This window comes from Ostrinia furnacalis, unplaced genomic scaffold, assembly GCF_004193835.3.
Source record: "Ostrinia furnacalis isolate ACB-3 unplaced genomic scaffold, ASM419383v2 OfSCF1409, whole genome shotgun sequence".
Lineage (NCBI taxonomy): Eukaryota > Metazoa > Arthropoda > Insecta > Lepidoptera > Crambidae > Ostrinia > Ostrinia furnacalis.
This window is the reverse complement of record NW_021131648.1, coordinates 559,135-585,691: the sequence shown is the minus strand read 5'-3', so window position 1 is coordinate 585,691 and position 26,557 is coordinate 559,135. Positions and strand designations below refer to the sequence as shown.

The window sequence follows — 26,557 nt, the reverse complement described above, 5'->3', positions numbered from 1 at the left end:
AGTACGAGTAAGTAAGTAATAAAGTATATATAACACAGTCTGATTTACTCTCCGTGTAAAATTGTGACTTTAATTAAAAATACTATTCAGATTTGTATGTCAAAGCTTTGCGTCTATGAAACCTAAATATTTTATAATAACGTAAAAAATATTCTGGGAATTTATATTGAACTAAAATTACATCACAGCAACGTCAACAATATACTTTATTATGGATTTTTTTTCTTTTAGTCACCTAGATCAGTGCCCAAATTAACTATGTCGACTCTACATATACATTATAAGTTTTAAAAGAAAAGTTGAAAAACTTAATATTATTAGCTACGAATCAAAATACCTACGATTGCTCTCATTTTGTTTTTCTTTTTTATTCTCCCTAGTTTTAGTGCTAACAAGAAATTATATTATTTTGTTTCTGGCGGAAGTAGCTCAACGGTGTTGGTAACGGACTGTGCCGATCCGAAGGTCGCTAGTTCGAAACCCGTCGACCGCTGCTTGACTTATGTATTCTTCGAACACTTAGCTTAGCATCCCTCCAGGATGAGTGCCTCTTATTACTATTTTTAAAAAGAAGAATAAAAAAGTACTTAGTTGCAATTTACTGAACTTAGAAAATCAACCAGAGAGAGATGTAAAAAAATATAAAAAATAAATTACGCGCTAAATTACTTATTTCAATTTAAGTATGCATTTATGCACTCTCTACAAGTAAGTAATTCATCATTTCATCAGATACATATTTCAAACAAACAATAATCCATAATAATATTATCGAGTTTAACCTTTTCAAAACCATTCAATTTTTTCCCAAAAATATTTATCACGTTAAAGATCGATACTCAGAAACCTAAACCCTTGTGAATGCATTGCACCACAGAACTTTAATATATTACACGCACAAAAAACAAAAATAAATTAAGGATTTTCTTGTGTTTACCATAAGTAATAATTTTGCAATAAGGAGTTTGCAAAATAATCGTATTTGTCACAATTGTTAATCGGAACGTAACTAATAACGTAATTTTGCCTTACGTTGACTGCATAGATGATTATACATTGTTTTTTGATTGTATAGACAGGTACGCCAAATAGGTAGGTACGTACGAGGTATTTCTACGAAAACATACTTCAGAACAGAAGTTCAGACCCAGGGGTCCCGAGTTCGATTCCCAATAGGGGCAGATTTTTCTGTTCGGTTTAGTTGGTGGAAAGTAGAGCTTGGTTTAAGTCCGCCTGGCTAAGCAAAGTGCCAATTGCTGGCATTGTCGAGAAGGCATTGAGGATTCCGCGCAGCACACACTCGAAGTGTGCCAAGCTTGGGTGGCAGAGCGCGAAATCCTCGTGGAACAGGTAGGACAAGATCTCTCCTTACGGGCCATCCTGCCTCGTATGCTAGAGAGCCCAGATGCATGGCATGCGGTGCTCCACTTCTGCGAGGAGGTCATGTCGCAGAAAGAAGCGGCGGAGAGGGAGCGAGAGGCCTCGCCTGACGCTCCACCGAACCGTCGCCGACGTCCAGGACACCGCAGGAGACACTACCATCTCCATGCCCCCTCTTAAGGGTCCTCGGCCACTAGACACGGGGGTGTTTGGTGGCCGCTAAAGGAGGATCCGCGGCGGCGGCGCGCGTATGTGTTCACGCGCACCGTTAGTGAAGAACAGGGGAGGTACTACTCCCCTGAAGCCAGTCGTCGCTTGCTCAGACCAACAGAGCGAGCCACAGTCTGGGGCGGAGCCGCGAAAGAATGTCTAGGCCGTCTAGCTCGGACAATAACTCGCAGCTCCGTCCCAAAGACTTCGGGAGGACACCGTCAGGTTTTAGTGAGTAGGCCCTGCCCATCTGGCAGGGAGAGCCTTACATAACCCACTGGTTCCCCCGGGCCAGTGGGTATGCAATTTCATGCATTTCCTGACGAAAAAAAAAAAAAAAAGTCCGCCTGGCTAGCCACCACCATCTTACCTAAGGCTTTTGCTTTAACAATAATATTATCAGTATTGTTATGTTCCAGTAGTAAGAGCCTAGGTAAGGTAGCCAGTTCCTCTGTGGTTGAGGATTCCGGGTGCAGCTCGCTGATCATTGCTTTCCATCAGGTGAGATGCAAGCCAAGAGTTTCGTCGTTGTAGATGAAGAGATAAAAGAATAACTACCTTCTAAAACTTAGGATTAATTAATATAATTCTAATATTAAATGTACTCGTACCTACTTACTTAGGTATACTCGCAATATAGTTAGGTACATACTTACCCTAGATTTTGAAGTAAATTGACTAATCACCACCAAACATTTTTTTATTTATTATCTAAGTAGTACCTATCTACTTATCTATTGTAGTTAGTTATGATAGATCTGCCTGTACCTAAACAAGTGTTGACTTCGCATAACACTGCAAAATTTGTCCCTACCCTTAGATTTAATATACAGTGTGAGTCACGTTAAAGTGTACATATGAAAATAGATGAAACTAGACCTATTTTTATCGACAAAAAAGAGGTCAAAAAATTTTTGAGTTTTTTTTTTTAATTTTTTATCAAATTTTTTTTCTTCCAATTACCTATTGTAAAGAAAACGTAATAACTTTTAAACTAAGCGGTATATCCTGATAAAATAAAAACAGTCATAATGCTAAATAACAGGCGATACTGAAAAAATACATAAAATACCCAGAAAATGCTAACAAATAATAAAAAATGAGACTTTTTGAATAAAATCTGCTTAAAAATTCGTATTTTTTTGGTTATTTGATAAATTTCTCAAAAAAATGCCCCTATAACAGGTGGTTTTTATTACTTTGTATTATTCTCTATCGTATTATCTTTGTAAAACCAAAAATCGCATGTCTCTATCCCTATCACAACATTTGCTATGATCGTTTGAACAAAGGCCTGCCACAACATTATTCTCCGCTACAGGTAGAGACAATTTTAATTTTAACTAAAATGCTTGTGTTACTTCGAAATCTTTTGTTTTTATTTGACATCTAACTTGTCTTTATCAAAATTACAAATCTAGAGCCATTTTCATTTTCGTTGTTAACGAAGCGTTGAATGGCGCGCCCGGAGAGGCTTAGTTCAAACAATCATTGCAAACGTTGTGATAGGGATAGGGACATGCGATTTTTGGTTTTACGAAGGTAATACGATAGAGAATAATACAAAGTAATAAAAACCACCGGTTATAGGGCCATTTTTTGGAGAAATTGATCAAATAACCAAAAAAACACGAATTTTTAAGCAGATTTTTTTCAAAAAGTATAATTTTTTATTATTTGATGGCCTTTTTTGTGTATTTTATGTATTTTTTTAGTATCGCCTGTTATTTAGCATTATTACTGTTTTTATTTTATCAGGATATACCGCTTAGTTTAAAAGTTATTACGTTTTCTTTACAATAGGTAATTGGAAGAAAAAAATTCGATAAAAAATTTTAAAAAAAACTCAAAAATTTTTTGACCTCTTTTTTGTCGATAAAAATAGGTCTAGTTTCATCTATTTTCATATGTACACTTTCATATGTACATTTTCGACATACCTATCTTCTTCACTTTCATCATTCGTTGATCGTTGATAAGGTAGGAAGCTGAAGGAAGTAAGGTAAGAAGGAAGTTTTTCTTAAAAACCAAACTTACTGTAGCACAGCTGATCGAATATTTACTTAGTGGGCATAGTGGGGGACTGTCGATTGAAATCCTAAGTACGCTGCCGCGCTGGTTCGATTCCCGCCGAGCATTTGTTTAGCTTAAAAGGAGAGGTTAATAATTAGTTAATTTGTCCAATAAAAATCAAACACTCTTTAAAACAAACCCTGTCCCTATCTTTCCAGCCGTTTCTTTTACAGAAACGAAAAGTCAAATTTTATTATTACAAATAAACACATTACCCTTCTTTCCATCGCGCGGCCGGATAAAAAAGACTAGAAATTAATTTTAATCACATTACAAAAATCATATCTGTCGCCCTCTATTGGCCAAGTCACAAGTGAGGCTGAAAAGTTTTTAACCATAGACAAAGAAATAATGTTTTTTTTTTATTTTCTCTCTATAGGTTGGTAGCATTGTTTTAATGACAGATGAAAATATTCACTCACTCATTCACAGATTAGACCACAGATATGGTGGATTAGACATTTATCGTACATTCACTCAATAATCATTCATTCACTCGTTCGTTCCTATCCGTGGATGTGTGCAACGAAATGTGTGTTTTATCAAAAAGTTGATAAATTCCTATAAATTTTCTCGTTTTTTTTAATTACGCGTGTAATTGCAAACTTTATTCATCTATTGTTATAGCTTTAACCAAAATGGACTTACAAAACATGCTCTAAGAATCGTCTAAGAAAATGTTATTGTGCGCTAAGTTTCATAATGGCGGCCCGTCGCGTCCCCCGCGCCTCCATTTCGATGACAGTCAAATTATGACAATGCCGATGCGTAAAGTTTAGAAAATGTTGTGTTGTTGTAAATAATTTAGTGAAAGTTAAATAAATCAAGAAATCTGAGGACTAACAATGAATCCTGAACACCATAGTATGAATACGGGTGGTGGCCAACCTCCTGGAAGTTCGGAGGTTCGTGGAGTTTTTATAGTTTTTTTGTGCGAAATTCGGAGTAGGAGAGCAAATTTTGACTTTGGTGTTACAGTCGCAGAGCCAGAGAGTTCAATCTGCGCAGCAACAGCAGCAGGGCAATAATTTGCCCGCGACAACCTCTGCGACGGATTTGCGAGTGAATTCCGCGGCCGTGAACGTCGCTTTGTCTAGCGTCGCCAAATACTGGGTGTTTACAAATTTATTTCCCGGACCTATACCACAAGTTTCCGTGTACGGTTTGCCTACTGGCGCCAGGATTGAAAATGGGAAACCAGTCCAGGTAACTTTCTGAAATCTTCATACTACACATCTAATTAATATCTAAAACTTCCTCATGCCAAATCTTGAAACTTCCTCATAGATCAATCAATATCATTTTCTGATATATTGTGAACAATTCAAGAAAACAACTTAATTCCGTTTCAACAGTTGTTACAGGACCTAGGTCAACATGCTAGCATACTCAATGGTGATCCAAATATCATTTTGGGGCACCATGGAGGCCAACAGCAAGTTACAGTGTCAGCCGCTGGAGCACAACAAATACCTGTATCTCAAATTATTGCAACACAATCAGGACAAACACATGGTATGTAGTTCTGCTTATTCTTCAATCTTGATACTGGCCAGTAAAAAAACTAAAATCTAGGTACTCAGCAAGTGTAGATGACAAGCCCTATTTTAGTAATTAACAGTTTGTTACATCATTTTCTAAATTACTACACCAACTTTCCCCTTATAATGATAATTGCTGGGTCAATTAGTGATTGTCAAGCTTAAAATATTTGTTGTGATCATCTGTTTTACATTTGATTTGAATGGTATTATTTTTGTTTTCCTTGATCTTAATTAAGCTCCTGGGTCATTCCATGACAAATGTTACCGAGGGTGAAAAACTAAATATGTTCTTTTCGCATTAAATCTGATGAATTTTGAAAGTATACATTCCAAATTATAATGTGCAACAAAAAAAATCTGAAAGAAACAAGTGATTTTTAAGTTATTAGTCTTCAAAGTCTATACTTAAGTCAACTGTCTGAATGATCATTTTCTCTCTAATTATTAGTAATACGATTAAAAAAAAACTATCAATCTGTGAAACGTTTTGCCACTATATGATTCGAGGGTATTTATCATAGTATTGGTAGATAACGTCATAGTCCCAAAAAAATTGATAACCATCAAGTTTTAAGTGTGTTTTCTTGTTACTTCGGCGATGTAACACCCGAAACAGAAAAACAGGTATTTGTTTTATTATTGTACCTTACACATGGATTAGGTTAACAATATTTGGTAAAAGTAAGGTCATGGTAGTAATGATTTCAAATACTAACTAATATCTGAGCATGATACTAATTTAGTATGTTTCTTTCATGATTAAAAACTGTAACACCCGAAACGTTTCGGGTATTACATTATTATTTATGTGTCGATATTGTGTGTATATTGCTTGGAGAAGTGAAAAAGTATTACTGTGAGGGTCCTTTGACCTCCCACTAGCGCTGGAATCGGAAAAGGAGTCATATTTCTCAATTTAAGACTTTTTTGAAATGTCGACTTAACACTAAAATTAAGGTATTGCTAAAAAGTGTCGATGTTTGACATTTCCAATAAATATCGTAATTAGAAATTAAAGTAATGCTATTTCAAGCCAAAAACAATGGAAAAAGCTATATTCTGAGGAAATTGTAAAACTTGAACTTTGTATATTTAAAAAAAAAAGCTGCTTCGTTATTTCAAACCAGAATTCGCTCTAATTGTGTTTATTTGTTGTACTTTTTATTTTGTAGGACCTAGATACTAATAAAACACCGATTTTATCGATAAAACGCGTTCAATTTTCGTACTCGTAACACCCGAAACAAAACCATTGTAACACCCGAAACAAAGAAAAAATTTATAAAAAAATAGTAAAACGTTTTATTTAACAGTGATTGTATGTTACATGGTTTGTAAATTTCATACTTTAGAAGTCCTGTAAGTTTTAGGTATGATTCCTTAAGAAAATTCGCTAAATCTCGAGTAAATGCAGCGACAGTCGGAACATAGAGGCAAAATCTCGTAACGCCCGAAACGCACACTTTTCGACTCATATTTTCGTTATCCTACATTCTAAGCTGTACAAACTTTATTATTTAAATAAAACAACTAAAAACGGACAGATTAAGGCACTAACATTATTAAAATACTATTTCAAAATACATGAAATTGTTGAATATGTGTGTACGAACGTAACACCCGAAACGATGGAATGACCCTCCTAGAATAAGTTGTGAGATTAGATTATAGAAAGTGAGCCTAAAACATTTTACAAGATAAAACATAAACAATACTTTCCAAAAATATTAGGGTTAGGTCTGGTTGTGTACTATAGCTAATTTCTTAACAGAGAAACCTTAGTTGGAACTTTAGGCATATCAAGCAAGGCTATCTGAAAACTACTATGTGAATAAAAGTATTGACATTTACATTTTGTACTAGTTATGTTCACAAATACCTACGCCTAAATATCGCATCAATGAATTCCACTCCTTTCTAGTTTCTAAATATTTTTTTTAATTTTTCATAACAAGGCAGGTACCTATTTGACCAAATTGTACCTGGTGTTAAGTGGGACTAGGATAAATATAAGTGCAATCAATAAATAAAATAATGTAAATTCACATTTTTAAAGTCTGGAATTGTTTAAATTGTTGCAGAAGCATTGGTGGCTCACAACCAACAGCAGGAGCTGGCGCAGCAAGCGGCCAACGCTGCTCAGGTCACAGTTAGTGCGGGCCAACCACACCAGCAGGTACCCAATAACCGGGTCGAGTTTGTACAACACCATAACATTGATATGGTAAATCACGTGGTAACAATCTCTTTATTAGCGGGAATGCTAATTACATTTGCTGATGTGTAGATGATAGATATTGAATAGAATTTTATATTGAGCTTACGAGGTTAGTATTGGAGCATGCGTCGGATATCGTTAACAAAATATTGCATCATTTGTTAATGATAACTCTAATCAGAAATCTTTTTGTAATGAGAATGTTAGACTTGTCTTCTTATTTTAACTTTCTTTTTTTTCAATTCATAAGTGTAACATTAGACGTAAATGTTTAGCAACCATTGGTGCATGTACTAAGTAAATATTCAGTAGATTGTATTTTGCATGACCAATACTACTCATAATAAAGGTTATTTGAATGTTAGCTAAATCATCTATTTTTTTTTTGTTACATGGTCTGTGATTGATGTTCCTTGAACTGTACAGTCCCTTTAATAAATTGGCTATAATATTCAAATAGTGAGACTATGGGGTTAAAGTAAATATTTTTGTATGTACAGGGGCATCATTCACAACAACACTTAATGCAGCAGCAACTAATGGCGGCTGCCCGTCCGGATCACTCAAATCAGCAGGTTTGTTTTGTTTTTTGTTTAAACATTTACACAAGTTTGTTCCTCATGTTTATGTACATACATTATTGTGCACTTGTAAATCAAATGTTCCTGTACACGCTGCTTACATTATCATCAGCATCAGGTCAGCGAGGTGAGATCATCTATGATTCCTAAGTAGTTGTGATTCTTTGTTTTTAAATATTGGTACAGTAGAATTTAAAATCAAAGATCATTATGTCTCTTGAAGTAATTCAGGAGACCTCATTATTATACTTTTTCATTATAAAACATGTAACTAACTTTTAAAAGCCCTGACTGTATAACCAATTTGGGTATGAAGTTAAAATACACATTAAAAACGTGGTCAAAAAACAAAATAGACTATGACGAAATTTGTATTGAACAAATATTAATGCCACATTAAAACAATAAAGGCATGCTTGTTTTGCATTTCTAAAGAAATAGCCTTGACTGTCTTATCGTCGTTTGATATATTTGTTCTATGTTTAAGCACTTATATTATTATTTGGTATGATTTTACGTTTATTATCGTAATTACGTGACCTGCAGTTTGTCTATTTTCTTTTCCATTGAGAGATCAAAAAATGATAGTGACATTGTAATGTTAGATATTTTGTGCATTCTGCTTCTGCAATCGTAGATTGCTATACTATGTCTTCTACATCATAACACCATTCACTTTGCATTTATGATGTAAATATTGTTATTTCAGTATAAACGTAGAACTTATACCTATTGTATTAATAAAATCAATATTGTAGGGTAAACCAGAGAGTGATTGCCCACTGGTAGTGATTGCCCGCTTTAAGAATAATATTGTCAGGTGCTGACTTTGAATCACTCTAGTTAGATTTGAATTTACTAAGTAGATGGCTCCGAGATCAATGTACAGTAGATTTAAAATTTACAATAGGAAACACTAAAAAAAAACAGTTATGGCGGATATTGTCAAGACGGGTGAAAATGTTACTCAAACAGGTAAAGACTTTAACAATTTTACTAAGGAATTACTTTCTTAGAGGTTAAATTTTTTTTGCAAGTTATTTTATATTCAACTAATGGTATATAGTTATGATGAAATTATAAGTGTTTTCTCCATTATCAATGAAAATAACTGATAAAATTTGATTTCTAACGGTCATTTTAACGGTGGGTAATCACTGCACGTAAATCTGTATATTTTTAGTTATTGCCCACCATCATTTCAGTTATTGCCATATGTTAATGTATAGTTATTGCCCAGGGCAATTATTATTAGAGTGTTGCCACCATGCAGTAGCAGTGTTTAAGTTGCTCATTGCTAGACTTGTTTTGCAATTTACAGGCATAAATATTGAAATGGCTTTTAATGTTTCATTTTCAGTATGCCAAAGACTCCAAAAGTTCAATATAGCATAGAAAATTTGCAAAAAGCGATCGAAGCTGTACAAGATGTATCCAACAATTTATCTACAAGATAAATTGCTGAAAAATATGGTTTGGCTTGAAAAAATTGATAAAAATTCAAACGCAAATACAAAAAATGAAAATCCTACGTTAAATCTACTAGTGAAAATGTTAATTGTAAGGAAATAGATACAACTTTAGGGAAGAATAACCAACAGCTAATTGAACATTCTGAGCAACCACTTGAACTGATATCAAAGAAGATAAAAAAATAAATACATATAAAATTTACATATAAAATTCAAATTTTTGCGTCATCTATGTTTTGAAGTAGATGATTCTGTCTCTACCGATTCTGACTCATCAACATCAGCTCAAGAAATATTTGATAATATGTTAATAAGGCCAAACGCAATTTATTTTGAAATTTAGAAGACTGTACTACTAGAATTTAAGATTAATGTTTTGTTTTGTTTATTTAAAGCCTATTTTGTCATTTTAAAATTGATAATTTTGTTTTAAGATACTGGGCAATTACTGTGCTTTGATGTGGGCAATTAGTGTGAGTAATGGGCAATGACTGTACTTTTTGGAGGATTTTAAATTTATTTCAATATTTTCTAAGTTACGTAAGTTTTAACTAAAAACTGTTAATATTCTGTTTAACAGTTTATTGAGTTATAAGAAAAAAGTCATAAATGGTCGATAATTAAAATACTTTCTTTAATTTTTCATCTCAATGTGTTTGAAATCTTTAAGTGGGCAATAGCTATACGGTTTACCCTAGTTTTCCAAGAGATAATGACGTCATATTGTACGATAGTATGTTAGGAGTTTATTTTTTTACTAAATAATATGTATGTACACATTAGCATGAGAAAACGTAAGCTGCATGTAATATGAAACATTTAGCACATTTGTCAAACCAACATATTTTACAGGAAAAGAAATCATGAATTTTGCTACCCTACAAAGACTAACTTTTTAAAGAGAACTTTTACAAACTTGTGGGTATTCCTTTGGTTCGTTGTTCCTGAATAAACTTCGAATTTCACCAAATCATTCTTCCGTTTTCACGCAAAGGAAAAATGTAAAAATATAACGTTTCAGATGAAGAAGACTCAATCAATATAGTAAAACTTGGTTTGACAAAAACTTATATAACGCCCGTATTCACAATCATTACTATGAGATCTCAGTGCGCGTGAACGCACAGGGTGACACACGAACCAATCACAGAGCTCTATTCAATGCTGTGTGTTCGATTTGCTGCTTCACTTAAGCAAGCATCGTTTGTGAATACGGGCGTTAGTGAACTATGTCTAAGACCACAATTTTTTTTATAGATACAGCTGACAGTCAGTGAAGATGGAATTGTCACGGTGGTGGAGCCAGGAGGCGGCAAACTGGTCGACAAGGAGGAACTCCATGAAGCCATCAAAATGCCCACAGACCACACCCTCACTGTGCACCAGTTACAACAGATCGTTGGACAGCAGGTGACACCTATTTACTATTTTTTTTGTGTTAATAGGGACTAATTTACATTTGGAGAATGGGGCAAATGTTAAAAGTAAACTAAACATCCTATCTATCCTACTAATCATGATCTCTAACTAATGTTGTATCTAATGATTTCCTTCTGAAACTGCTTTTACTCAAAACTAACTAAAAAGTTTCGATCTTAAGCCAAGGCGATAAGATTCAAAATTTAAGACTGCTATACTGAAAGAAATGTTCATCTACTGTCTATTCCGCGTAGGTTAAGCACAGTTACCAATTAATTAATCAGTTTGTTCCTATTAATAGACAGCATGGTCTGTAGTCTGTACAGAACAGTCCTCTCATTTTGCGTAACTCTCGATCTTATGTCAAAGCAATAAGGTTCAAAATTTACGACTACTCTAATGGTGGTTCTTCTATTTTACTTAGAATAATCAGTTAGTTAATCGTTTCTTGTTAACAGGTGTTAGACAGCGTAGTCCGCATAGAGCAAGCTACAGGAGAGCCAGCGAATATTCTCGTGACTCACAATCCGGACGGGACAACCTCCATAGAAGCAAGCGCCGGCGAACAGCTCATAGTGAAAGACGAGAAAAGCGTCGGCAAAATCGAGACAGCGCAGTATGCTGAAATCAAGGACATAAAAGGATTAGATTTAAAGGTATGTCAATCATCATAATTTCAGCCTGTGGCGGTATATACTGTGTGGAACGACATAAAAAAGCCATCTTCTGTTTTTTATTCACTGCCAGCTATCTTCTTCTCTTCGTTGGTATATTGAAAGTGGGTATTTTGCGTTGCTTCCACCTTTTTCGGTTCTCAGGCAGCTATGACTAGCCCATTGTTTCATGATCTAGTTAAATGAACTATTTATCAATGAAATGTATCATTAACGCAAAAATTAAAGGTGGAATGAGAAGTCTTATTAAGTCTTGGCATTAATTTAAAGGTTTACAAAAGATTATCACTATTGGATTACCTGATACCTAGTAGAAAACATAGTAAACATACCTACTAATAACAGTAATGCAAGTATTTATATTAGAAAGGGTTGTTGTGTAATGATGATAAAGTTTGTCTTATTTTGTAAAGTTATTTAGAGTAAAGTATATCTTATATAGCTTCAATAAAGTCCACTTTTATACAGAGTGTCAACGCAATGGGGATGGAGGGCGCGGTGGTGAAGATATCTGGAGCCAACGAGCATGACCTCCACGCCATGTACAAGGTCAATGTGGAGGACCTCTCACAACTGCTGGCCTATCACGAAGTGTTCGGGAAACTGAACGCGGACGGGCAGCCTCAGGCTAAGGTTTGTATAAGTTTTATTGAAGTCATAAATCGGGTAAGGCTTTTTGAGTCTGTAGGTTTACTCTAGAAGACGACGTAAGCCAAGTTGAGATATTATTTATAGGATAAGACTCACACGAGTGAAGTTGGCTACTACACTTTAAAATATGTAAAATGATTCAAAAGCAAATCTCAGAGGCAAGAGAATCATTTTTACAACAGGACCTCTTAAAATAGCGTACTTGAGACGACCTAAATCGATTCTTTATATCTCGGGAGCTCTTTTATGATATCATTATGACAGATCGCGAGAATAGCATAACATTAACGGCCGGTATTGTTGATACTTTACAATCTTTTCTTTTCCATCAGGTGATAAGCGAAGTGGAAGTAGAGGCCGGAACAAGCGCTGGAATGTCAGAAGCGGAGTCCTCGCCAGGCCATCATGCTTGCGATATCTGCGGCAAGATATTCCAGTTCCGATATCAGCTGATCGTCCATAGGTAAGCATGCTGTTTAGGCGCGATGCACACATTCATGTTCTATGTGTGAGTTACGCCTTAAGGCTAATTTACACGTATTGAGTAGATAACTAAATTTTAACTTAATTTTAAGTCTATTTCCAAACGTTAAGGTCTTGTTTACTATGAAACTGCTTGTCAAAACGTGTCAAGTGACAAGCCCCGCCCACCAACTTACCCGAAAAAATAAGTTAAAGTTTAGTTATCTACTTAACACGTGTAAATCAGTCTTTAGAGCTGGTCCAGATTACGCGTTTTTCATTCTATCCACATGCAATTTTTTAGTTCTCATAGGCAAGGCATTTCTACTACACTATCGCGCGAGTAAAAACGCGTCATCCGGAGCAGCTATTAAAGTGTATTTACATGATTTGACGTGTCACATCCAAACACTGCTGCTGCAACTAGCAGTATGAGATCATTAGCCTAACAAAGTACAAACCAAATACGTCACACGTCGCGTCGTTATGTGTAAATATACCTTTTTTAAACCTCGTCTGTACTTGTCTGTAGTTGCAACACGATTTTTAAGATTGAATGTGAATACTTTATTCAGTAAACTTGATACTTTAGAACACACGAGGTTTAACGTTAAATTATGTCTCAAGTATTTGTTTCCTCTTTATTTTCTTAATACCATAATGAATCTGCTGCATCATAATTTATTTAATACTTAGAATATATTATGTGGATTGTCATTGAGCAAATTGATTACTGATTAAAACAACATTTTGAATTCCTGATTCTTCACTATTTAAGTCTTGGCTCTTGATAGTTAAAAGATCTAGTGTTCAAGTTATTATTTGCTTATGTAGACGATATCACGGGGAGAGTAAACCATTTACATGTCAAGTTTGTGGTTCCGCCTTTGCCAATCCGGTCGAATTATCAAGACATGGGAAGTGTCATCTTGGTAAGTGTTTTTTATAATCTTTTACTAGATTATTAAAAAATAAAAAGTTTATTTGACACCAGGTCTGCCTGAGGCATGGGAGTGGCACGGAAGAGAGTTTTTGTGACGGTCAAACGTTAGCGAGACTTCTAATCTCCTCCAGATTTGTATGCTCTGTCACGTCATAATATGTCAATGTCACCCCTCCCGTGCCTGAGGCACTGACCCTGTTAAGCGCTATACCTTTAGTAGAATTTACAGTATATTAGTTTCAATGTCAGAAATACGAGTGCAAATAAGTCTAGTTTACCTGTTCAAATTCTAAGTGCTTTTGTCACATTACTATAGATCGTTTCATCCACGAAGACCCGCCCCACCAATTTTTTGTCGAGGGTAGTACGGGGAGTTTGATCCAAGCAATCCGAGCGTCATTATTGTAATGTGCGTGTGCACTCATGGATAATTTAGCGTGTACCGATAACACTGAAACTTAGCGGAACAATTAATTTATTAAATGGAGGGGCGCGTCTTCGTGGATGATACGATCTACACGTCTATTTCAAGTTACGATGCAAACATAAAAATTACAAAACAAGTACAGCTTTTTAGTGTTGCTAACACAGATACTATAGAACATGAAACTTTCCCAGCCGGGGATCCCACTGAGAGACACACAAAAAGGTTGACACAAGACAAGCCTTACGCCTGCACCACTTGCCACAAGACTTTCTCGCGCAAGGAGCATCTGGATAACCACGTGCGCAGCCACACCGGAGAAACGCCATACAGGTAATGTATTATACCTTGCTGACTACTTAGGGTATGCAATATCGACGGCACATTATAATGTGGGTCAGATTGAATAATGTTCACCCGTTTTCCGAGTCTTACTAAGCGTGGATCCAGTCCATATAGACCATAAAAAAGTTGTGGGGCTAACTTACCTAAATTATTTTTTGTATCTATCTCAATAGACCGTGGAAGTATGACGTCACAATATGTGTAGTAAGGTTGTGGGCATGCCTATCATGCCCACCATAGTTGATCTGCGCCTGGTCTGCTGCTTAAACTCTTGAATAATTGGTAGTACAAAATAAATATTTTCATCAGCCACATTACATTTTTAAAACACAAACTCCTAGGATTATAATTATGAGAGTACCTACTAAAGAATCCTTAGGACCAGAACAGACGGTGAAACGCAACTGCAATGAAACTGCAACTGTTTGAAAGTTTCAAACTGGTCGCGTCATATGTGGTCTCTCTACGGACGCTATGGCAGAAACTTAGATGCAACTCAAAAGTAACTAGCAGTTGCAGTTGCGTTTCACCGTCTGTTCTGGGCCTTAGACTTTTAGTGCAGTATTCACTTAAACATCGGTCGTTTATCTTATGCAGATGCGAATTCTGCGCCAAGACATTCACCCGCAAGGAGCATATGGTGAACCACGTCCGGAAACACACGGGCGAGACGCCGCACCGCTGCGAGATTTGCAAGAAAAGTTTCACCAGAAAAGAACACTTTATGAACCACGTCATGTGGCACACGGGTATGTTTAGTTGAAAATACAGCACATTTTTTATTTGATAACTTTCCGCCACATTTCGAATCTTGAGCTTTATTCTTTATTCCATTTTACTGGTACTGGTATTAGAAACACTACTGTTTTGATTACTACAGATCTTGTAATAATAGATTTGTTTTTCAGTGACATAGCTTTCAATAATTACTCACTACATCATATCAGTTGGCCATTGATTCAAATCAGTATACAGTTTTGACACTCAAATTCAAAAGTATCAATAGTCAGAAAACAAACGAAAATATTCGTAGGAAAGCTTCAGGATAGGTCTACCTAGTTTTTATCATCATAAATATAATTTGTACAGAGAACAAAGATAGACTGTATGATTTATGCAGAATCACAACACAGTCATGACTACACAATCTTTGATAATTTATTACTTTATTATTGGTTGGAGTCAACATAATAGTACAGTAACATTAGACATACGGGACTATCATTATTTATACTAACACAAATAGGTGACCCTTACTTAAATCATTCACTTATTATTTTACATCATGCTTTTTATTTTTATGGAATACCCAAGCCTGCACCTATACAAAGGTTGGTTCCAGTGGTGCAGAAAGTAGAAGTATTATTGAATGATTCAACTATTCATCGAAGAAATCTTAAATAACAGTGCAATTTTAAACTAATTATAAGCTTCCCAATGTATACAAATTGCTACAATACTAACATACCTTGCCGTAATAACGGTAAATGACCATAGTAAATGTACTATAAAATGTCGAGAGATATAGTTGCATCATTGAATGCTAACATTTTATTTTCTGCCCCACTTCAATAGGTGCAACTCCACACCATTGTACATTATGCGGTAAGAAGTATACTAGGAAGGAGCATTTAGTGAACCATATGAGATCGCACACAAACGATACGGCGTTTCGATGCGACCTGTGCGGCAAGTCGTTCACAAGAAAGGAACATTACACCAATCACATAATGTGGCATACCGGTTAGTATGTTTTCATTAAACCAGTGATGTTGCTAATCTGATTGCCGCGTCAATCTTGCCATTAGGAAGCACCCTTTGATCTTTCCTTGGTGTCAGGCTTGGAATTTCCTTTCGTGTTACCTTTTGTAAAAAAACGCATGAGCATCTTATGATGTCCTAACAAACCCCGGTTGTTAATGATGTTTTAGCTCAGAAATCAGAATCTTTTGTGTGTGTTAACCTACCTTTCGTTCCTATGCAACTAACATTATTTCTAATCTTGTGCTAACTGCAATGAAGTATCACAAAATATCTGCTAGATTAATTGACTAATCATACATATTTTTGGAATAGTCGAACTATGTTTTTGATCAGTATAATCAGTCACATTAACATTCTACAACACTGTTTTATGATAGCACTTTATTTAAAAAAATACTGTTTTACTTTTACATTTAATGTTTACTTCAAACGAAAGATTTAATTGATTTAAGTCGTCCCCTCCGGCTGAGCTAAATATGCTATGAGTGTGTCAGTTCAGCCGCAATCAGTCCGATGTTCTTTTGTCTCTAAATCTTCCATTCGTCATTTGTTTCCCAGGCGAGACCCCACACCGCTGCGACTTCTGTTCGAAGACATTCACCCGCAAGGAACACTTATTGAACCACGTCCGCCAGCATACTGGCGAGTCTCCTCACCGCTGCAACTTCTGTTCTAAATCGTTCACGCGGCGCGAGCACCTTGTCAACCACGTGCGACAACACACCGGCGAGACGCCCTTCCAGTGCGGATACTGTCCCAAGGCGTTCACCAGGAAGGACCACCTCGGTAAGGTGCCACTCTGGCTCCCAAACTAACTAGGCCAGGAGCTAAGCCGTTGCAACTTCTGCTCCAAGTCGTTCACGCGGCCCGTGCACTACGTCAACCACGTGCGACAACACACCGACGAGACGCCCTTCCAGTGCGGATACTGTCCCAAGGCGTTCACCAGGAAGGACCACCTCGGTAAGGTGCCACTCTGGCTCCCAAACTAACTAGGCCAGGAGCTAAGCCGTTGCTACTTCTGCTCCAAGTCTTTTATACGGCGCGAGCACCTCGTGAACCACGTGCGACAACACACCGGCGAGACGCCCTTCCAGTGCGGATACTGTCCCAAAGCGTTCACAAGGAAGGACCACCTCGATAATAAACAACTCTGGCTCCTAAACTAACTAGGCGAGGCGCCACACTGCTGCTACTTCTGCTCCAAGTCGTTCGTGCGGCAATACACCGGCGAGACGCCCTTCCAGTGCGGATACTGTCCCAAGGCGTTCACAAGGAAGGACCACCTCGGTAATAAACAACTCTGGCTCCTAAACTAACTAGGCGAGGCGCCGAAACGCTGCTATTTCTGTTCCAAGTTGTTAACGCGGCAGGAACATCTCGTCAACTATATGCAGTGCAGATACTGTCCCAAAGCGTTCACCAGGAAGGACAACCTCGGTAAGGTGCCACTCTGGCTCCTAAACTAACCAGGCGAGGAGCTGAGCCGTTGCGCCTTCTGCTCCAAGTCGTTCACGTTACTTTGTAGTCGTAACGACTTGCTGTGGTTTTATGGAGGCCTTCAGCTATTTACTTCTAGATACAGGCTCATAATGTTAATGATGATGTAATCAATCTCATACAAAGTACACACAAGTTCAGTCTGTGGACTAATCTATCCTAGAGGTTGAACAACTAACATAGATATTTTCCCGAGTTGGGACTGTGCAATTTTTTCAAGTCAATCCAATAAAGAAGTAATGAGTATAAAATATTCAGTCATCTGAAAATATTTCATTACATAAAATTTTGCTAGAAATAACGAAAAACCTAAGAAAAACTTACAATTTATATAACCAGTTTCTTTTTTCTTTCAGTAAACCACGTACGACAACACACGGGCGAATCACCGCACAAGTGTTCGTTCTGCACCAAGTCGTTCACCCGCAAGGAACATCTGACGAACCACGTGCGACAACACACGGGTGAATCCCCGCACCGATGCTCGTATTGCTCCAAATCGTTCACAAGAAAAGAACACTTGACAAACCATATCAGGTAAGGTTTCATTTGTTTCAAGTAAAGTTTTGACCGTCGATTCGTTTTTATTTTTAAAACATTCTTTTTGTTTTATTATATGGATAAAAAAAAACAAATCATGATTATGCTGATAATTAACTTCGAAATATTTAGAAACATCAATGAGTACTGTATCATATTCTCAAGTTCAATATATTCAATATAAAACTTTTTGTAAATTACTATTTATAAACAATGCTGTGCTACAAGGTTCCTGTATTATAAACGGTTATTCCTAAATACTGACCGTCTTTAGATTCATTTATAGTACCCCGAAGCATGTCTCCCGATATAGTTTTGCATGTTAGCGTCATTACTGCTCTCTGGAAGGTAGGTAAGGTCACTTTTTCCTTAACAATTTATGGGTTGTTAAACCAGACGGCATTTGTGTGATGTTTCCCTGACCAACAGTAGCACAGCATTGTGCATTCCGATTTGTGGTCGCAGTTCCACGTACCAATTCCGTCCCCGGTCACATTGTAGCAGAACTTAGTGTTAAGAAGATAGATTAACGGGCCTTTCACTCGATTATACTTGAATACCAAAATTACGACCGCGTTATGTTATCGATATCAAGATACAGTTTTTGCGTTTGTTTTGTAAAGACTAAACTTACTAGGCAAGTGTGTACCACCCTATATGGCATTTTCGCTTGATGTTGTGTCAGATTGCGCTCAAATACCTGCCTGTAGTTAGTCGTGAAAGAGTGAAAGCGCGCGCTATCTTCGCGCATTGTAACAATAATACAAATCGGAATGTACTCTGTTGCGCAGACAGCACACGGGAGAAACGCCACACAAGTGCACGTTCTGCCCGCGCTCGTTCACGCGCAAGGAGCATTTGAACAACCACGTGCGACAACACACCGGGGAACTGCCCTTCAACTGCACCTACTGCACCAAGAGCTTCACGAGGAAGGAGCACCTCGTCAGCCACACCCGGTACGTGCAGCGTAGCTTAGCGAAAGGCGCTGACATCACACGCGGTCTTGAACAACGGCATCGTTATCCACTAGAGGCAGCCTTGGGCTGAGAGGCTGCCTTGTGCCAAGTGACACAATATGGCTCGGCTCGCGGGGACGAATTTGCCTCAAGACGCGGGGTGCCTCAGATTGAGGCATCATCCCCACTTGCACTGCCTCGCGACGAATGACGTCACATTCTTTAAGCTCATCTTAAGTCCGGTCGCCGAGCAGATAGAATTTCGAACAGTGGTCCCAAGCTCCCCATTCTTATCGTTCGCGCGTCGCATATTATATTGCTGTCGCACTCGCACACTCACTGCGGCTGCCTGTCGCAGATATCTTAAACCATTACGCATGTCGGTACGAGCGTTTTCGTGTGCGCGTATTTTGTAGGAACTTGCTAAAATGATTATAACATCTAGCAGTAGGTTAAAAAGGTCAATGAACGAAATTCTATCTGCTCGGCTACTTTATTAGCCGCTGAAATTGCAGTAGCCGTGTACGGTTACATGCTATAATTTCGTCCATAGTAGAAGTTTAAGGGTAGGTCTATATAAAACCTTGCACATTTCATACTTACCAGTTATGTTCTTCCTACAGACAACACACGGGTGAGACCCCCTTCAAATGCGCCTACTGCACCAAGTCGTTCTCGAGAAAGGAGCATCTCACCAACCACGTGCATCAACACACCGGCGAGACTCCACATAAGTGTGCTTTTTGCACTAAGACATTCTCCAGGAAAGAGCATTTGACCAACCATGTCAGGTTAGTAGAAACCTCTTTAATTGTTTTATTAAACTTTCATGGTCACTAACAGAATAATTATTATTGACGGGATTGCTACCATGTACCTTAACTCGGAAACTCGAGATTAAGGTGCATGGTAGCAATCCCGTCAATAGTAATAAACCTCGTCTGGTTTCATGAATCATATAATATGCTTAGGGCCTGATCACCACTTGAGTTTCTTTCGCCATTTCTTCTCAGCATCAGCTCATATATTGTCCCGAAGTGATGGTAGGGCAAACTATTTGGCAAGTGTACTGAATAAAAGCTTTGACCTTGCTATAAAGTCGATTTGTGAGTTTGGTGAAATTATTCATTATTATCGTTACAAAAACAAATGAAACGCCGGGTCTGTTTCACCACTTGTGATAGTCTTTATCCTTTCTTGTTGACGATCACCTTGTATTTAGTCGTCATTGCATTTGCTTTATCTATTTAAAAAAAAGTCTGACAAAGGTGACCGAGTTTCTTCCGCCATTTCTTCTCGGCACCAGCCCATATTTTGTCCGAAGAAAAGCAAGCTATATGTATATGGGACGTGTATAGGCGCCTTAGAAAGGGTCTACTGAATAAACTATGTATTTAAATATGGGCACACAGTGTTATAAAGTCCCTGATAGCCTTATTTGGATTAGGAACTTATCGGCCAGATAAAGGTGTAACTTTTGATTTCACAGGTCTCAGATAGAGATATCTGACAGATGAAATTACCGGTAATCTTTGTTCATTATGTCCGATTTCCAAATTATAGGCTTTGAGCCTGTTTTACTATGTGCTGATAAAGGATAGGATTAGGAACTTACCTGTCAGAAAAGATACAATTTCATTGATATCAGACCAAGTCACCGGTAATCAGCAGTCTATACTTGTTAAAATGTCAGTTACCTATCTGAAACTTTATCAGGAACAGGTAAAACTGGCCCTAAGTCGCCGAGATGATTCAACACTTCAAAATAAACACATCTTTATTTTAAATTGAGATCAATGTTATCTTCAAATAAATAATGATTGCAAATGTACTAAAAAGCGGCTATAAATCTAGCGCTTAACTCTAGTCAGTGTCTGAGGTATGGAAGGGGCACGGGAGGGTGTTTTGTTACGGCAAATATCAGCAACATTTCGGATTTGTATGCTCTGTCACGTCATAATATGTCAAAAACACCCCTCCTGTGCTGCTTCCAAACCTCACACACTGTCTCAGTTTATATCTCTCAACGATTTGTAATTTGAATGCTATATTGAAGTAAATACATTTGCCTTTGAACAGTAAAATCAAGCCTTTTGTTTGATGATCACCCATCAATGGGTCACCCTGTATATCTTTTAAATCTGATGATATTTATACACAAATACTAATTGAAACCAATAAGTTATCCCATTTCCTCGCACATCATCACCCTGCAAAACATCTTACCAATGTCCATGCACTTTCAGAATCCACACGGGTGAGTCGCCCCACCGCTGCGAGTTTTGTCAAAAGACGTTCACCCGTAAGGAGCACTTGACGAATCATTTGAAACAACACACGGGCGACAAACCGCACCCTTGCAAAATCTGCTCCAAACTGTTCTCTAAGAAGGAGCTCGTCATGCATATGAGGTCAGTACTGGAAACATTAATGATATACTCTAGGCAGACTCTTTATTCATGCCAGTAATATAGTGTTTTAACGGTTAGGTCAGTAGGTTTCAAACCAACGTTTAGTCCTAAACAATTACGGCTGAAAGCCGAATATCTTGTCAATTTAATCTCACAGTACCATGCTTTACTGTCTTTCTTTGCTATAATAACCGGATAGTATTAATATTATGGAACCTACCTATTTACGAATACTTCCTTGAACATACGTATTATAACAGGCCTTAACAACGGTTTTTCTTAAACTATGATAGCCTTTCCCAAAGTGGGCGATAACGCCCCTTGTGGGCGCTGCAGGCCTGAAGAGGGATGGTAAGAGACCCAGTAAATGAAATCGGGGAGTTGTGAAGATTTGATAAGATTTGGGCGATTTGTAATTTCATCTACTGAGCGAACTCTCGACTACAAATGGAGGCGTTAAAAAAATCATGTATCCTTAAAGTGGGCAGTTGACAATATAAGTTTGGGAACCCCTGAACTATGATATAATGCTAAACAATTCAATTCCATCAGATCGCATAGCTGCGGCGACCGACCCTTCAGTTGTGGTGAATGCGGCAAGACGTTCCCGCTAAAAGGCAACCTGATATTCCACGAGCGATCGCACAAGGCCGCCGGCGTGCGCCAGTATCGGTGCGACGTGTGCTCTAAGGACTTCTTATGTAAAGGTGAGATAATATTAATAATGGAGAAGTTTCGTGATGTTGAAAACATTATATGTATTTCACTGCATAGACCATAACTAAAAAGACGGTGAAGTTTTTTTTTTTAAATCCATCAAGAAAAGGCTGAGAAATTAATTATTTAAATTACCTACATATTTTCGCGTGGAACTCAAACAGGGCGGTGCCGTGATTCACGCCACCCGTTCTAGTTTCAACCACAATGCTTATCATCCCTGGCACGTTCTCGAGAATGACACTAATGTCAAAGTCTTCTTCTTCTTTTTTTATATGGCCAGGTCTGGTATATGTCAAAGAAAGGTTACAAAAAGGCCGCGATTTTCTTTCGTTACAATTTGTTTATTTTAATCACAATAAACTATTTCCAGGACATCTGGTGGCGCATAGACGAACGCACACGGACGCGACGGAAGGCGGCAGCGCCGAGGCGTCGGTTGAAGGCGACGAGTGCAGCACCGATTGCACCAAGTGCGAGAAGATGGAGACCGAACGGCCGGAGAGAAAGCATGAAATTAGGTAAACACACATAATAATGTACTAGGTACAGAAAGCTTTTTTCGCGAAGGCATTTAAAACAATGTCTACTCAATGTCGTCAAAAATTTGGTGTAATTTAGCTTGTCTCAGAGTCGAACACTGTCGTTTACATACGCAGAGAAACCCATTGTACGCGTACGTTACTTACTACTCTCTCGTGAATCCCTTGTGGATTAAAACCCGCCGGCGGTACGCCGCGCGTGTTTTGTTTTCGATGCCTACTGGGACAAAAGGAAACATTACACAAAAAATTATTTTAAACAAAATAAGCTAATATAAACGTAACATTTCACGTTCACTATATTGTTTACCTTGTTTAATTTCAGATTGAGTACAGAAAATAGGCCAGCAGACACAAATGTCACTCAAAGTGAAACTAATGTAGCTGTGATGCAACTAACAAGTCAGGTGAGTTATCATTAGTATCAGATATTTACTATATTGTAAGAATGAATAAATCGTATGCTGATATCTATCAAATAATTGCAATGCATCAAAACATCAACACATTTTTAATTTATATTATTTCCATGATTGTATAACTGTTGGCGTGTTGGATTTTTTGTAAGCCTTCAAGCAGCCTTCTAAAATAAATAAAAAACTTGAGTATTATTAAATTAACATTTCAATTTCCAAAGCAGCAAGTCCGAGCGGCCTCTGCGGCTAACAACACAACGGTCGCGGGCGCAACCTTTACGCACTCGGCGCCGCAGCACCATACTGGCGCGTCGATAGCGCACCACCCGGTCACGGTCAACTACTAGCACATCCAAATAGCGCTCCATCCCTCGGCTGGGGTGGACGCGCCCGATACAGCCGACGGCTACACTGTGTTGTAGTGAAGATGGAACCAGTGAGCCTATGCTGTGATAATCTGCGCGTTAGGGTTACTACACACAAGTAACATTGCCGTCAAACTATTGGCACATCACATCACATAGCAGTATTTTTCGCAAAACAAAGACACGAAGAAATTATAATACATAAGTGCAGTGAAGCCGAGCGGCATTTTTGCTGAACATTCACATTAAATCTATTTAACGCCCGGCTGTGCCGATTTACTCACGTAATGGTGTAGTAACCCTCACGCACTCCTAAACCGCAGTACATAGTGTGAATACTCTACTGTACATAAACCATACCGCAGTATACAGTGTGAACGCGTAAATAATCTAATCTTGTAGACATAGTGAGACGCGTGAGTGCCGTGGCTGTGATTACTGTGTGAACACAACATCGTGCTTCACACAAACTGAAGTTGAAAACACTCATTATCATGACTAAGACCTTGCAAGTAATGCTAAAACTGTGATTGTGGATACCATCACGCTACCGAACTTGAAGCTGCCGTTTCATTATACCAAGCTTATAAAGGAGCTGTGTTTTTCTCACATTTGCCATATTTTTTTATTGGGGAAATTCCATATTAGCCAAATTTCAATTATGGTGGTGATTTAGTTTTTGCCTGGGTAAAAATTTAATAGGAAAGTTAACTTATTGACGGACTGATTAGCCTTGAACAGAATGAATATCACAAATTATCATGGTCTCTTCCTGTTATTTATTTTTTGATCAAGAAAATGACTGGCCCAATACTGTTTTGGGACTGTGTAAGATGATGAATGCTATCTACAACATTACTGCGATTTTTAAATAATCCAGATAATTTCTTCTGTGTTATTTTTTTAAGTTCAAGACAAATGTAATAAGTTGATAGCATTGATCAACCATTTTTTAATAAAGTGTGATATAAACACTACGTTTTACCTGATATCTTGGAGCAAATGATATCTTGGCAGTGGTTTTATTTAGAGACAGGCAGTAGTTATGTATGTACGGTTACAAGCACATCAAATTATCAAGCAATAGATTTTTGTGACAAAGTAGCACCTTTTGCTAATATTTACATTAAATATTATAAAGTGTAACTAGATGTGCTGTCATTTGTACTTGGTAAATTAAAACCACTGTTTTCAATTAATAAAACACCAGCACTGCCTAATTTCCCACATACACCGCATGCCCCTGATTTTGAGTTAATAATGGCCAGTAAATAATGCCTACTCGATAAACATCACTGAAGGAAGATTGCTTATGCCTAAGATATGTGCATTCTTTTTAAATCTTTTTTACATATTTTCTCATAGAAAACGACCTATTGTTGCCCTCTTAAAAATAGTTTTATTTATAAAGAAAGTTCTATTTTATTTATTATTTATGGCAAATAAATTGTCTGTTTTATTTACCCTTTAAAAATGTTTGCCTTTATTCATAACGTGTTCATGTAAATAGTCTACAAATGTTATTTGTAACTTCCATTAGACATGTCAAAACAATTTACAAAACAGTTAATGTGCATTAAACAAGTTGATAGAAATCGTTTTACGCTTACCAATTAACTACAAAATATCCATTTAAATTAGTTTTTAATGTTAATAAAAAAAGGAATAGCATAGAGGTTACCAGATAACTCTTATTTTGATTTTAACCATGTAAATAATAATCTAATGTAGCTTTATTTAATACAAACATTTGGATTTTTAGACATCTTTACGCTGTATTCATTTTCCATTTAGAATTTTGTTTTTTTGTATTGTATGGGTGTAAAATTTAAAAAAATACATTCCTTCTTCATGAAACTTCAATTTCTTTCGTTGTGAAGTAATTAAATCATGAATGTTTTTCTAAGATTGAAAGGGGCTATGACATGAATGTGGTATAAGTTCCTTTACAATTTATTGTGGTACATGATTTTACTTAAATTTTGCACATTTAGAAACTTTTACAATAATTGGATTAAGTTTCTTCTTTATTATTAACCATGTTAATGGGACCACTATAAGGAAAGTTTTCTTTAGTATCGACATAAATGATCCTTGCAGTTTCCCTCCCCATTAGGTTTTATTTACATAATATTGTGTTTATGATTGTTGGGCAATAAAAATCTCCTTATTATTGTTCCACAGCTATTAGTACGGTCCAGCTAAAATAAATTTAATTAATAATATTCTTTGCCATGATTGTACAGTACAAGTGTGATAAATCTTTCATTAATTATTATTAAGGAAATGTATAAAGTTGAGAGCTGGTGGGTGTATTGCTTAGCTTAGCGAAACCACCAGGTGCGTGAAGTGGTGTTGTAATCACTTCCGTGGTTATTATAACACAGCTTGTAAAACTATATTAATATAGCTTGTATTTACTTGTACAGAAATAGCTGTAACCTATTAGTTTTACCTTGTAGCAAACTTAAGACTAATAAAATTATATCATATTACTTATTATTATTATGTTAACAATGTCTGGATTGTGGTTAAAATGTTACAGGACAAAAACGGGATTAAAACGATTCTGAATCGTCTGGTTGTAGTAAGATTTTTCTAAGGTGCGATGAATCATTGAGATAACTTATTATGTCAGCCAAAAGGTAAATTATCTTCAATGGTGCCACGCTGATTTATATTTTATAGGAAGTCTAAATCTCTAGATACAATAGTGTACTAAAAGCTAATTTATGTTCAGTAATTTGATATGAATGAGATTAAAAAATGGAGAAAATTTCTTTGTTTTATTCCTTCAAGTACCTGATTAAGCATATTCACCAACTAAACTAATAGGGAACTAATTAATAGCACCTATAAGCAATAAATAGTACCTACCTATTAACTAACTAGATTCAAGAGCTTCCTTTTTGCTCAAAATAGTCCTACTAATAATAATTCGCAAGTT

The 26,557-nt window shown here is 37.0% G+C and overlaps 2 protein-coding genes across 7 annotated transcripts in view; both read left to right on the top strand.

Moving 5' to 3' along the window:
* The window catches only part of LOC114352620 (uncharacterized), a 68,487-nt gene extending 66,927 nt beyond the window's left edge, over positions 1 to 1,560 (top strand). The window contains exon 2 of the mRNA XM_028304282.1: positions 1,274 to 1,560. Within this exon, the coding sequence (XP_028160083.1) occupies positions 1,274 to 1,560 (287 nt within the window). The remainder of the gene's footprint in view (positions 1 to 1,273) is intronic.
* A 2,599-nt stretch (positions 1,561 to 4,159) lies between these two features.
* Positions 4,160 to 26,356, top strand: LOC114352571 (zinc finger protein 271). Of its 6 annotated transcripts, none has more exons than XM_028304203.1 (22): positions 4,160 to 4,568; positions 4,642 to 4,869; positions 5,019 to 5,178; positions 7,289 to 7,383; positions 7,926 to 8,000; positions 10,736 to 10,888; positions 11,356 to 11,553; positions 12,040 to 12,204; positions 12,555 to 12,685; positions 13,519 to 13,616; positions 14,246 to 14,384; positions 14,994 to 15,145; positions 15,972 to 16,139; positions 16,719 to 16,946; positions 18,017 to 18,197; positions 18,992 to 19,159; positions 19,783 to 19,950; positions 21,406 to 21,570; positions 22,123 to 22,277; positions 22,661 to 22,808; positions 23,155 to 23,236; positions 23,467 to 26,356. In XM_028304203.1, exons 1-22 carry the CDS (start codon positions 4,509 to 4,511, stop codon positions 23,590 to 23,592), a joined length of 3,243 nt encoding a protein of 1,080 aa, XP_028160004.1. In that variant the 5' UTR covers positions 4,160 to 4,508; the 3' UTR covers positions 23,593 to 26,356. The 6 variants fall into 6 exon arrangements, with proteins under 6 accessions (XP_028160004.1, XP_028160003.1, XP_028160002.1 ...); XM_028304202.1 differs by having other exon boundaries at positions 7,289 to 7,431; XM_028304201.1 differs by having other exon boundaries at positions 7,289 to 7,443; positions 23,470 to 26,356.
* The last annotated feature ends 201 nt before the right edge of the window (positions 26,357 to 26,557 follow it).